This window comes from Procambarus clarkii, chromosome 19 (assembly GCF_040958095.1).
Source record: "Procambarus clarkii isolate CNS0578487 chromosome 19, FALCON_Pclarkii_2.0, whole genome shotgun sequence".
NCBI classification, from domain to species: domain Eukaryota; kingdom Metazoa; phylum Arthropoda; class Malacostraca; order Decapoda; family Cambaridae; genus Procambarus; species Procambarus clarkii.
The window spans coordinates 29,977,334-29,991,490 of record NC_091168.1 but is presented as its reverse complement, the minus strand read 5'-3'; the positions used below and the strand labels follow the sequence as shown (position 1 = coordinate 29,991,490).

The following is a 14,157-nucleotide window of genomic DNA, read 5'->3' as shown; positions in this document are numbered from 1 at the left end:
TAATTACTAAGCCGGAGTTCTATTATCCTGTCCACAGTCCCAAACTCCGTATATTCCCTTATTAGGCCACCACACCCGGCCCTGCCATCCTCCGCCACCGACCCGTCACAATATACATGTAAACTGTTGCCTCTTGGTAACCGAGATATCATGCTTCCATACAAACACCGTAATTGTCCCGGTTCATGATGAATCTTTTTCACCTTGAGAGGTAAACAATTTCGAGGTCTATTTTCTGTACTTTCCAGGGAGCAGACCTATAACACTGGTAGGAGTTGTTGTTGTTTAAGATTCGCTACTCAGAACAATAAGTTCCAGTAGCACGGGCTATGGTGAGCCCGTAAGTGGAGGCTCTTTGGAGCCATTATCTGTATCAGTGGCTGATACTAGAGATATGGCGATGGATGGGGGTCTTCATGATGGTTTTCAGCCTGGAGGGCTGGCTATACCAATTATGGAGCTGGTGGGGTTAGTGTAGACCTCTAGGTTTTCCGTTTTTTCTTTGCCTGCGACTTTGGCTGAGCAGTGCTGTCGTTGGAGTTTGGTGAAGTGGCCTCCATGAGGAAGTCTTGAACTGTGTAGGTGTCGTATTTGTGATGCGGCGGTGGAGCTCCTACTATGATTTCCTCGTCTGAGGAGTCCGTAACCTCCGTAGTGGGCGTTTTTGTCTTTCGCCTCGCAGCCTTAGGTAGGTTTAGGTGTCGTTGATTGGTGGTTGTAGCTATTTCAGGAGCGCTGGTGGTGCTGTTATCGTTTGTAGACAGCACGTCTGCTAGCGCGGCTGCTGAGATAGTGATGGTAGGAGTGTTGGGAGCTGGAGAAGGAATTACCTCTGTTTGTGTCGCCCGGGTCATGGTCGGTTCTGGAGTCGGTGTTGAAGTTGACCACCTGGTCGTCCTGCTGGTAGTCTCCGGAGTGGTAGAGGAGGCAGTGAGATTTACGCCAGTGGCTATGATGGGGGCCAGGCCATTGTCTATGTATAATGCGTTTAGTTCACTGACAAAGCGCTGGTTGTCTGGTCCTGCAAGCCTTTCCGCTAGTTTAAGAAGACCAGGGATAATGCCAGCACGGGATGCAGGGGGCTGTGAAGGAGCATGTGGGACCTTGGGTCCCCAATGAGAAGGCTGTGTCGCCTGCTGGGAGGAGCCACATGTTGGTAAGACTGGAAAGTCTTCTGGTCGACTAGTGAGAGCTAAGGTGGTGAGTTGAACGCTTGGGACTCTGGTCGAGGAGGTAGAAGGGTTGTTTCTCTTGGCTTCAACCTGGGCCTTGATGCTTTCCTGTCTGCGGCGGCAGCGGTAGGAAATTGCGGGGTGATTGCCATCACAGAGCAAGCAGCAATGGACTGTTGCCTTGCATATGGAGTAGTGATGGTCCAGTGCGCACAGGCTGCACCTCTGGACAGGGTGCTGACACTTGTTGGTCGGGTGGGAGAGCTCGTAGCACTTAAAGCACTGCTGGATCTCATGGTATCGTTCCTTTTTTATTTGGTGTGGTGGTATTTTTAGGCCGAAGCAGTAGAATCCTTATGTGGCAGCCTGGGTGGCCGCAGCTATGGTGGTGAACGTAATCTTCATTGATGTTTTGTCGGTGTTGCAGAACTCCAGGTTGAATACCGACAGGTTTGGATTTTCGTCCTCGATATTGTCCTTGATATGATGTTGAGGTCGCTCAGAGATCCACTGGCTGGTCCTGCTGATAAAAACAGTTCTTCCGGCCAGGAACTGACGTGGGAAGTGAGGATGTAGGTGGTGCTCTTTACGAAGAATGGCATCGTTAGTCAGGAGTTTTTCTAGCTCCTCTTCACATGAAAAGAAGAGCACGATATCTTCACCTTCCTGAGTAATATCAGCGGGTTCGAGGCCAGTAACGTCCTTCAGGACCTTTAAAATGTTGCATCTCCCGATAGTATGACCGTCAAGTGGAGTAGCTCTGACCTTAAGACGTTTGGGTCGCATTGTGCCCACACTACTCCTTGTGATGAGTGGTGTCAGACTGGACCACTGCCGTTCTGGACTGTAAACTGACCAACGACGATTGATTGATGAAGATTAAGCCGCCCAAGTGGTGGCACGGGCACGAGTAGCCCGTAAGTGGTAAGGGCAACGACGATTGCGTTCTAGAGGCTTATATTACAAGCTTTGCCTCACTTTGTCAAACCGACTAACGTCTATGCAGGCTACCTGTTGCCTGGTCTGATTGAAGCTTATGCACTTTGGAAGTGATAATAATTGTAATTAGCGCGAATAGGATTAGTGTAGAACTTCCTGGAAAGAGGAATTAAGAGGCGCATCAAATTATCTATATTGCAACTAATTATATTGCTCCTTAATATAATTGCTACATTTCCATTAGGTCAGGTTGACTTACGTTCACGTTAATCAATATAGATTGGCTTTGTTTACAGAGAAGCTATGATGTAGCTGGCTCAAACTTTCTCAGGTAAATACATTTCCCGGGGTAATGATATTTATTTTCCTGTTATACAAGTCTTACTCGCCCATCAGCAAATAGAGCAAGGAAAACCCTGCACTTCTGAAACCAACAAAATTTGAAACCATTGATTCCTTTATAAATAACTTACGGCGTCATGAGCACTATGCTGACGGTGATGGGTCTGTTCAGATGTCCCAATGTAACAGCTGGTAGCATATACAAAGACAACATATGCACACGGACCACAAGTGTGAGACTGAATAAATGGCTTAGCTCCACACACGCAGAATTAGCTTCACTACAACTTGCCACTAACACACTGAAGAACAGTGGAGGAGTTATTTTCTGTGATTCAAAATCAGTTCTTCAGGCACTTAGAAACCCAACATGCAAAATAGATACAAAAAATATTGTGACATCCAATAAAACAACATTATTCATGCAAATTGAGTTGGATATGGGCATTCCAATCTCTGCTGTAAAAGCCGCAATATTTCAGGAAATTAGGGAAGACAGAGGAGCAGTTACTGACACTCAAAGGCCAGAAAGCACGAGTATAAAGAGCTATGACATGTTTAGAACCGACAATTATGTGTACGGGCAGCATGAAACATCCACTAGACAGTGTAACATTGTAATTGCCAGAAATAGGCTGGAATATCGATTTTTATAACAGGTGGATGCAGGTAATGAATCCCCAAATGGTGAACATTCCAATTGTAAACAATGTGAACAAGAGCTGGGACATACTCTCCAACACTATATCTGTGATTGCCCTGTTATAATTGACTTCAGACCAAATGGTATGAGGTACTTTGAGGTCTGTAATTACTTCATACACTCAGGAATATTGGAAGATATTTTTGTGCTGTACCCAGATTGTGCTAGTGGAGGCTAATAGATCAGACTTACATTTCATGTTATCTCCTGATTTTTAGTCACGGTTGATTTATTTTTGTATTAAATCTGGTATTTGCTCCCATGATTCCATATGTGACTAACAATCATGTGAGATGAGAATATTAGATGAACGTATAGCTAGTTTTATATCTACACTGTGTAATCTTTCATACAGAATAGGGTAGCAGCACATTGCTATGTATACCTAAGCTTGTTAATACAACAGCAAAATCTAAAAAAAAAGAGCGTCCTAGTAAATATTTTTAATTTTCTTTAATACATAAATTTATCCAGATAACTATTTTAAACTTACATCAAATGCGTAACGTTTTACAAATTTTCTATTATTTTCTTAGTTTCGTTAAAAAAATACTCTTATTGAGAAACAATCTTTATTTAAGGATAAAGTAGTAAAAAGTAAATAACATATTATAATGATATTTTAACAAATTATTTTAATCTTACATAGTAAGTCCAGCAGAACTTCATAAATATATTTAAAAAAATTTATATAAAAATGACATAGAAATTAAAAATTAGGCTCCATTATATTCTATCAAAATTTGTATTTTTAACGGCATTATTTGCCCTTGAATGTATTTTAAATTGTAACAGGTGACAGTGTTACATCCTGTAGAATATACAAATAAAGCGTGCTCAAGGACCACAATTGTGAGACTGAACAACTGGCTTAGCTCCACATGCAGAATTACCTGCACTACAACTTGCCACTAACACACTGAAGAACAGTGGAGGAGTAATTTTCTGTGATTCAAAGTCAGCTCTTCAGGCCCTTAAAAACCCCAAATACAAAATAGACATTAGGAATGTTGTAACATCCATTATAAACAACATCATTAATGCAAAGAGCAAGAGTTTCAGAGTATCATTTGTATGGATACCATCTCACATAGTCTTGTCCAGCATGATGACACCGACAAGGCAGCTAAACTGCATGTGATAAGCCTGAAATTGAGTTGGATATGGGCACTCCAATCTCTGTTGTAGAAGCCGCAATATTTCCGGAAATTAGGGAAGATAGAAGAGCAGTTTCTGACACTCAAAGGCCAGAGAGAACGAATATAAAGAGCTAGGACATGTTTAGAATCGAAAATTTTATGTACGGGCAGCATTAAACATCCACTAGACATTGTGACATTGTAATTGTCTGAATTAGACTGTGATATCGGTATCTATGGCAGGTGGCTACTGGTAATGAATCTCCCAATGGTGAACATTCCAATTGTAATAACAGTAACAGTTATGTACCACGCCCTGCCCTGGTGACTCTCTATTACTCCCTTATCTATCCATATCTCAACTATGGTATTTGTGCTTGGGGCTCTACTACCCAAAATCACTTACGTCCTTTAATTACTCAACACAAAGCTGCTATTAGGACAATATCCAATTCTGGCCCCAGACATCACTCGGTACCCCTACTCAAATCCCTGAATATGTTAGATATTAAGTCACTGCACATTCTCTCATGTGTACTATACATATACAAAACGCTAAACTGTAATGCCAATCCTCATCTCAAAAGCTTCATAGAAGGTTGTAACAGAACCCATGAGCACCACACCAGAAATAAATACAGTTTTGATATTCCTAGAGTACGACTTAATCAAACCAGAAATGCTCTTCAAATCAAGGGGCCCAGAATGTGGAATGACCTTCCCAACCATGTTAAAGACAGTACCTCTCTCAACCAGTTTAAGTTAAAAACGAAGCTATACCTAATAAATTCCCTGTAACCTACCTTACCCCTCTATTGTCAACCCATGTATGTTTTTTGTTTTTTTTTTGTTTTTCAAATCAACGCTGTTTTAATGTAATTTTCTGTAATAATTTGTAATTGTATTTGTGCTGTTTTTTCAACAATGTTCCCCCCTCTTTTACCTCTATTTTTATTTGTACTCAACGCATTTTTTTCTTTTTACCCATTAGTTTTAAGCTTTAGTCAGTAGTGTTTTTTCCTGCCCGAAACGCTTTGCGTAATAGTGGCTTTAGGCATTGTATGTACTAGCTCTATCTATAAAGCCAACAAACTTTGTAAAATCTCTTTATGTATGTACCTTTGCCTAAATAAAAATTATTATTATTATTATTATTATTGTAAACAATGTGAACAAGAGCTGGGACATACTCTCCAACACTATATCTGTGATTGCAACGTTATAAGTGACTTCAGACCAAATGGTATGAGATACTTTTCGCTCTGTAATTACTTCATGTACTCAGGAATACTGGAAGATATTCTTGTGCTGTACCCAGTGTGTGCTAGTGGAGGCTAATAGATCAGTCACCCTTATATATCATGTTCTCTCCTGATTCCATGTATCACTAACCCATCCTGTGAGATGCGGATATTTGATGAACTTATAGCTAGTTTTTCATATACTGTCTGTAATCTTTTGTATAGAATTGGACAGCAGCACACTGCTGTGTATACCTAAGCTTGTTTATGAATAATAATAATAATAAAAATATTTGTAATTTACAAGAAGGTACAATGGGTTTGTGAGATTACGTGAGATTGGTATTTTTCCTTTCTTGCAAAGTCACTGACACACATAGTGAACAATTTATGTTAATGTATAATAAGAGATCATATATGAGTACCTTGTGTTCTAATGTTATTGAGTATGTTATTCCAAAATGCATTGCTTTGCCTAAGAGACAATTCACACCACCATGGGACAATTGTAACGTAGATGTAGTAATTATTCCCCTGCAAAAGAAAACAAAGTATATATGCAATAGGTGAGCTGAGGGCAACATATGATTGTATAATTAGAAAATGTCACAGAAAACACCATACATGTGTAGTAGCAGTGAAGTTGAGGACGTAGAACGTCTGTGACTACCTGACAGGTGAGCCACCTGTGTGTCGGTGGTTAGCGTCGGGTGTTAAAACCACACACATTATGCCCAAAGGAGGTCTCCCTTATGTCGGTCTCCAGCAGAAGAAAGACAGTTACCAGACATTACACACTGCCACGTAGTCCCCCCTTGAGATAAATATAGAAAATGGAAATAAATATGCCATAATAGAAAACGGACTTATTCAGGGGAGATGAAGACTGACTGATGCCATTGACCACTAGCGATGTCTGTGCAGGTCACCAAGGTAATGAAATTGAAGTGCGACGGAAGGCGGCCTTTTAACCCCCTTGACATTAATGGGAATAAATATTTCATAACAGAAAAACGGTCTTAAAAACGGACGAAATTTTGGGTTGACTGGAGGCGGCCGTTTAATTCCCTTGAGCGAAAATTACAGGACTTAGGAGCGAACCTTTGTATTCCCAGTTTACAAAATTATATATGATGGAAGGAAGCAGTTAGAGAACTGATAGGAAAAAAATCTGAAAATACCCCTGCTGCAATGACCGGCCTAAGGAGGGGGGGATGGATACCCCCCTTTGCTACAATGAACGACCGTTTTGCTTTTCCTCAAGAGCGGTCATTGTAGCAGGGGTATTTTCAGATCTTTTTCCTGTCATTTCTCTAACTGCTTCCTCCCATCATATATAATTTTTATTATGATATATTTATTCCCATTTTCGATAATTATTTCCAAAGGGGATGGGGGTGGGGGGGGGGGGGGGGGAATAAAAGGCAGCCTTCTGTCGAGCCTAATGTACAATGACGTCATCCATAATAAACACGTTTTCCTTAATGAGGTATTTTCATACTGTTTCCCATTTTCTTAGATCATTTTCTAGCTAAGATTTCATGATGAACATAATAATTAGGTTAACCCCTGTTACCGAACCAGTATTTACCCAGGTCTTTTTCCTAAATCTAAAACTTACCCAAATTATACCCATTGTTTCGTGTTCTGTCTCGTGTTAATACTGGCCCCAGACATCACTCGGTACCCCTACTCAAATCTCTGAATATGTTAGACATTAAGTCACTGCACATTCTCTCATGTGTATTATACATATATAAAACGCTAAACTATAATGCCAATCCTGATCTCAAAAGCTTCATAGAAGGTTGTAACAGAACCCATGAGCACCACACCAGAAATAAATACAGTTTTGATATTCCTAGAGTACGACTTAATCAAACTAGAAATGCTCTACAAATCAAGGGGCCCAGAATGTGGAATGACCTTCTCAACCATGTTAAAGACTGTACCTCTCTCAACCAGTTTAAGTTAAAAACGAAGCTATACCTAATAAATTCCCTGTAACCTACCTTACCCTTCTATTGTCAACCAATGTCTGTTTTTCTTTGAAGAGCGCTGTTTGTCGACATAATTGTATTTGTGCTGCTTTTTCATCTATGTTTTCATTTCTTGTTTTCATTCTACTCATTATGCTCAATTAGTATTAAGTTTGTCATTTAAGTTTATCATGCCCGAAACGCTTTGCGTAATAGTGGCTTTAGGCATTGTATGTACTAGCTCTACCTATAAGTCAACCAATCCTTGTAAAAATTTATTGTATGTATGTACCTTACCTAAATAAAATTGTATTGTATTGTATTGTATTGTATTGTATTGTACTTAGTCGATCTTGAGCTCGCCGGCCATAAAGCAAGCCAGCCTCGTCTCGCTGTTCTACAGCAGCTGTGAACTCTCCAGCCTCGACGAGCACTTCGGTGCAAGCCACAACTTTTCCAGCCAACAAAAGTATTGGAGCAGACCCGGGCGCTTCCCAGCCAACACATCTCGTCCTAAGCAGTGACATCTTTATCGCAGCATCTTTTGTGTATTGTCTAATGTGCTTGTGTCGAGGTTGGACTGCATTTAGGAGAACAACCCCACTTCGAGCCAGAACAAGCCCAGGTGAGAAGTCGGCAGTTCACCTTTTGCAGCTGCGGCATGGCATAGGTGCATTATTCTTCTCTTTCCTAAAATTCTTCCGTTTCTGACAGTGCCGAGCAGTTGTGGACTCCGGTGATCATGCGAGCCCACCATAACTGGGGGTTGCAACCTTCCTGGACCCGGTGTTTGTTCGTGGTGAGACCCTCAGGCCAGGTCCTAGACCTGGCCTAGACCTGGCCTACACACTGACCCACACTGAGCTTTATGGATTCGCAGTGATTGACACAAACACGGGACTGTCTGTAGACAGTGAGTCACAATGGCTCACTGCCTGTGGATGAACTACACTGGCACTACAGCCATAGACACTGTTAACTGCATCACTACTTTCTTCACTGCCATTGGTGCACCTGTCACTTATCATGACAAATATGCTAACACCAACAGCATCAAAAACCTCATTACCTCTGAAAACCACCTTTTCACCTGTTTTAGGAAACCTGTTTTTAGTAAACTCGCCCAAGCTTCTCTGACTCCTGTACTCACGATTGAACAAAAAACTAAATGCTCTGTTCTTGTACGAAATGTCGACAGCACTGATCTTTCAGCTCCTAAAAATATAAATCTCTCTCTCTCTCAGGACATTTCAGACAGGAATACTATTAATGTAATGGAGATATACCCAGTGTTTAATACCAAACACATCAAGATCCAGTGTTCCTCCCCTGCAGATGCTCAAAAACTCTTGCATCAAAGTATTAAAATCCTCAACACCAGCACTCCACCCTACCACATCAGTCCAGTTGAATATCTTTCTTTGCTGCAATGCTTCAAATGCTACAAGTACAGTCAGGGAACACGCAAATACAAAAGATCACAAATTTGCTCTAAATGCTCTGAAGAAGGTAATTTTTACACTCAGTGCTCTGCCCCCACCCTAAAATGCACTAATTGCCAAGATGCTCATTCAGCAGTAGATAAATCTTGTCCTCTGAGAAAACAAACTTTGAAAACTCTTCGTACTAACCAGCCTCGCACTCATGCACAACCTCATTCTTCCTCAACCTCCCAAACCCCATCCCATCACCAAACAGCATCAGCCAACACCATGTCCCATGCCAGTGTCCTTCATGCTTCCCCTCACCAGCAACATCACCACCATTCTACTGCACAACAAACTCAGTCCTCTCTACCTCTCTTCCTTCACTCACCACCTCCACCTTATTCTTCTCTTTAGAACCTCTCTTTCGAAGGAGTCACTGCCTGTGTACAAGTTGCTTATCTGAAGGGCCAAGGATGATGGTCGTGACTTTGCTGACTATCTTCCTATTTTTCTCACTCACAACGGTCTTCCCAGTATCTCTGTCCCTCCTCCTAAGCTCTTGCGCTCTACTCCATTCTCAGTTACAGTCCACACTCCACAAAACACCACTACTTCAGTTGCGGAGAATACTATAGTTTCCCGGACTTGACAGTAACTGTTTGTGTCTCGCGCCGAGGCCGTTCAACATCTCGTTGTCTAACTCCCACTTCCCGTTGTAAAACTCCCATTACTCGTCCCTCCCATCTTCCCATCACACCCTTCTCAATGCATGCCGCAGAAAGTGACTCACGCCATCCTCATGTTCATCATGTACACGCACAAAATCCCACCAGTATCTCATCCCACTCTCAACAGTCATAAAGATTATCCAATTCAATGTGCGGTCATATTTCTCTATTAGACACCTAATATAAGATTTTGCTGAGCTTGAGAGACCTGATGTGTTATTATTCAATATCACACACATTACAAACTCACATATAATCAAACATTATGGCCACTCCTCTTACCAGTCACCTGATGAAGAACATGAAGGAGTTGCAATACTCAAACGTTCTACAAACAAACACGAACATTTACACACTCCTTGACTTCACAAACATTTCTTAGCTATCAAATTCCACATCCAAATAGGCCCACTCATCATCTGCACTACCTACATCCGTCCTAAGACCGGCATTCCCATGCAAGACATCACCACCTTCTTCAACCACACTCATTTGCCTGTTTTTCTGCTTGCAGACCTCAGTGCACCCTACATTCCACCACAATACCTCAAATCACCATGGACAACAGTTTCATCAACTATATCTTCAACAACATCTATTCTTCCTTGGCCCAGATTTCGCTACTTTTTTCAGTCATGCAGGTTCTGGCAGACCTGATCTTACATGCACCTACATACTTGGCAACAACCTACAACCTACAACACTACATTTCACCAGGACCCATTACGGGCTCTGATCATATTCCCTTAATTCTCATAGTTTCCAACAATCCTATTCTCATCCCCAGCACTCCTCAGTTCTCATACCATACCATAATTGTGACGTGTTCAAACAACACATTGATGACACTGATCTCACTTATGAACACAATGACAAACATCACACTGACATTGACACACAAGCACGCAACATACAAGACACCATCATCCATGCTGCAAACATCTCCATTCTTAAAACATTACACAATCCACAATTCACTTTCACCACTTCCATTTGCACAAAACGCCTCTTAGCTTGTTATCATTCTCGATTCTTACACAACATACATCGCTATAGACAAGTACTCTGGGACCTCACAACACTAAAAGACACATCCTCAACAGTCTAGATGAAGACCACACAAAACACTTGAGACACCTCATAGCACAAGCAGAACAACACAGAAAACAGACACTCGGGAATTTTGGAAACAAATCAAACGCTTACAGGGATAAACTCACACACCATTTAAATAACTCCTACATAACAACAACAAAATCTGTGTAGGCACCCTGAGCCAGTTGATGTAATTAACATTTTTAAACACAATTGGGGACGCATTTTTCATCCACATCCTCCTGAACCAACTGCTCTTCCCAACACTGAAGTAGTTGAAGACTGGATACACCAAAACAGACATGAAACTACACCTGACGACCTCATCCACCTTGACAACCTCAACTCACGCACTGAACTACAGACTCCCCAGACTCCAGCTGATGTTAAGACAGCTGTCATGGGCACTCGTTGCAGAGTCCCTGGTGCGTCTGGCATTGGACAAACCCTCCTTCGACAACTTCCTGTTTCTATCATTGCTGCTATCACTAACTTATTCAAGGCCTCTCTTGCCTCTGGATATTTCCCTCTCACCCTCAAATCTGCCACTGCTGTTCTTATTCCAAAACCTGGGAAACTTCACACTGACCCAAAAAACTATAGTCCCATCAGCCGTCTAAAGACATTTGGCAAAGTCTTTGAAAGGCTGGTCAACATGAGACTCAGAACGCACCTAGAAGACAATGACTTACTCACTAACAAACAGTTTGGATTCCGGTCTCACCGGTCCACACACGACGCCTTAAATATCATGACCAATTACATCAGCACCAAAGACTCAAGACTACTCATCACTAAAGACGTTGAGAAAGTCTTTGACACTCTTTGGCATGACGGCCTAAAATTCAAACTATGCAATAACTTTATTCTTCCTATCCCCTTATCACCACCAAACTTCTTTCTAACTACTTAGACAATAGGACAATGAGAAACAAGTTCCTCCGACAACACTCTGACTACTTCAACTTACACGAAAGTGTTCCCCAAGGCTCTGTTCTTGCCCCGACACTTTAAATCCTATTCATCAACATCATTCCTGAGCCTATTTATCACACTATTATCTATCTGTTACGCTAATGATGTCTCAACACCATTGACACACTATCACGCAGAGCACAAGCAGAACTCGATACTGTAACAGAATGGGAGTATGACTGGCGCATTAAAACTAACTCCAACAAATAAAAAATCACCGACTTTTTCTGTGAAAGAACTATACGTCATATTCCTGTTCAACTCTATTCACTCTCTCCTAACCCTACTAACATCTCTGTATCTCCTTCCACCACAGTTCTTGATCGACAACTACTCTTTCACACACATTACACAGAAACATACAACAGCTCTCCATGCCATGAACAAATTGTACAGACTAAAATTTGCAAAACCTGATATTGAAATGCACCTTTATAAAGCACTCATTAGACCTCTCATAACATATGCTCCAATAGCTCTTTCCTTAGCCGCACCCACTAATAAACTATAACTTCAGAGAATACAGAACAGAGCACTTAGATGGGCACTCAACACTCGATGAGACCATGTCAATACCAGCGAAAGTCTTCATGATAGTACCAACATTCCTGCCATCAATGTCTACTGGAAAACTTTATTAGACAAACAACTTGACAAACTACTCTCTTATCACGAACACATTGACTCTCTCTTACACACTCTTAGACAACCACGGAACACCCACGACCTCTTCTCTACCGTCTGGGTAGAGAAGAGGTAGTAATAAATTACTACCTGCTTCCGCCGGGGATCGAACCCAGACCCTTAGAATTATGAACCCCGAGTGCTGTTCACTCAGCCGTCAAGCCCCCCTGACGGCATATCTATAAATTTAAAGGTCTTCCTGCCTCCGGCTATGCGAATCGCTTAGGATATCTGAAAATAGATGAACATATAGGTAGTAGTTTAGTCAGAGTTAATTTGTTTGTGTATTGAGGCAGATATTTGCTTCACCCACGTACTACAAATACAAATAATCGCCAACAGAACCTAAACACCCAACATAACCTATGCCTTAGATGAACTTATTGCTAGTTTTTTATCTACACTGTGTAATCTGTCATATAGAAGAGGGTAGCAGCACATTGGTGTCTATACTTTAGCTTGTTTATAAAAACATAAATAAAAAGATAGCTTCCCAGTTAATACTTCTCATTTTCTTTATTAGAAAAATAAACCAGTGAGACTATTTTAAACCTACATCAAATGAAAAATGTTTCACAAATGTTCTATTATATTCTAAGTTTTGTTAAAAGCATACCCTTATTGAGAAACATTTTTTGCTTAATACATAAATGCTTATAAAACAAAAAAGAAAAATAATGATATTTTAAAAATTTAATTTAAATCTTACATAGAAAATTCTATACAATTTAAATTTAAAAAATGTGTTACATATAATTATATTATTATAAATTTGCTGTCACTGTTTTCATTATTCTCATATCCATGAATCAATTTTATTTTTGTGGCAATATATGCCATTGAAATTAATACAAATACCAACAGGTCGCACTGCAGCATCCTGTAGAACACACAAAGACAACATATGTACACAGACCACAATTGTGAGACTCAATAACTGGCTTAGCTCCACACATGCAGAATTAGGTCCATGTGTGGAGATTCTGTGATTCAAAGTCAGCTTTTCGGCCTTAAAAACCCAACATGCAAAATAGACATTAGGAATGTTGTAACATCCATTATAAATAACATTTTTAATGCAGAGCAAGAGTTTCAGTCTCATTTCTAGGGATACCATCTCACATAGGTGTTGTCCAGAGTAGTGAATAAGGAGACAGATTGAGGTAAAAAAATTTCAGACACGGTTGGGCACTTCCATGCCGACTTGACCCTGTTGGGCCAGATCGTCCATTCCTCTTATTTGGGTGGTTAGGTTAGGGCACAGTCAGCGCGCTCCTGGCTGGCTGGTGGTGGTCGGGTGGTGGTCCCCCCCTGGGGTCCCGGGGGGACCACCACCAATGGTGTACCTGAGGAACTGGTGCCCTATCCTAACCTGTTTTCTTGAACGATTCGTCTCGAGCTTTTAAGATGAGTCTAGGGCCTCAATGAGGGGGTCTCTACTTATGAGAGGTACCGAGGATGAATGTACAATAGTTGGAAACCAAAAAAATGCACTGGTGAAAGGCATATAAACGTTTTTGGAGTATTTTAATGGCATGAGCAAAAATGGACGATTTGTCCCGGGGGTGTTACGAGAGTACTACGGTATCAATTTGGGGGCCCTTACTTTTGAATGGATCAGAGGGTGAATGTTCAATAGATTCAAACCAAGAAACGCAGTTGAAAGCGAATATAGAAGTTTTTGGAGTACTTTAATGAGGCTATGACTGAATAGTATAGGGAGTCCTTGGGCA

The 14,157-nt window shown here is 41.1% G+C and overlaps 1 protein-coding gene across 1 annotated transcript; it reads left to right on the top strand.

The window, feature by feature from the left end:
• The first annotated feature begins 2,590 nt into the window (after positions 1-2,590).
• Positions 2,591-11,678, top strand: LOC138366376 (uncharacterized). The gene is made up of 3 exons (XM_069327416.1): positions 2,591-3,070; positions 7,863-7,984; positions 10,937-11,678. The coding sequence occupies exons 1-3, from the start codon at positions 2,591-2,593 to the stop codon at positions 11,676-11,678; spliced, it is 1,344 nt and encodes a 447-aa protein (XP_069183517.1).
• The last annotated feature ends 2,479 nt before the right edge of the window (positions 11,679-14,157 follow it).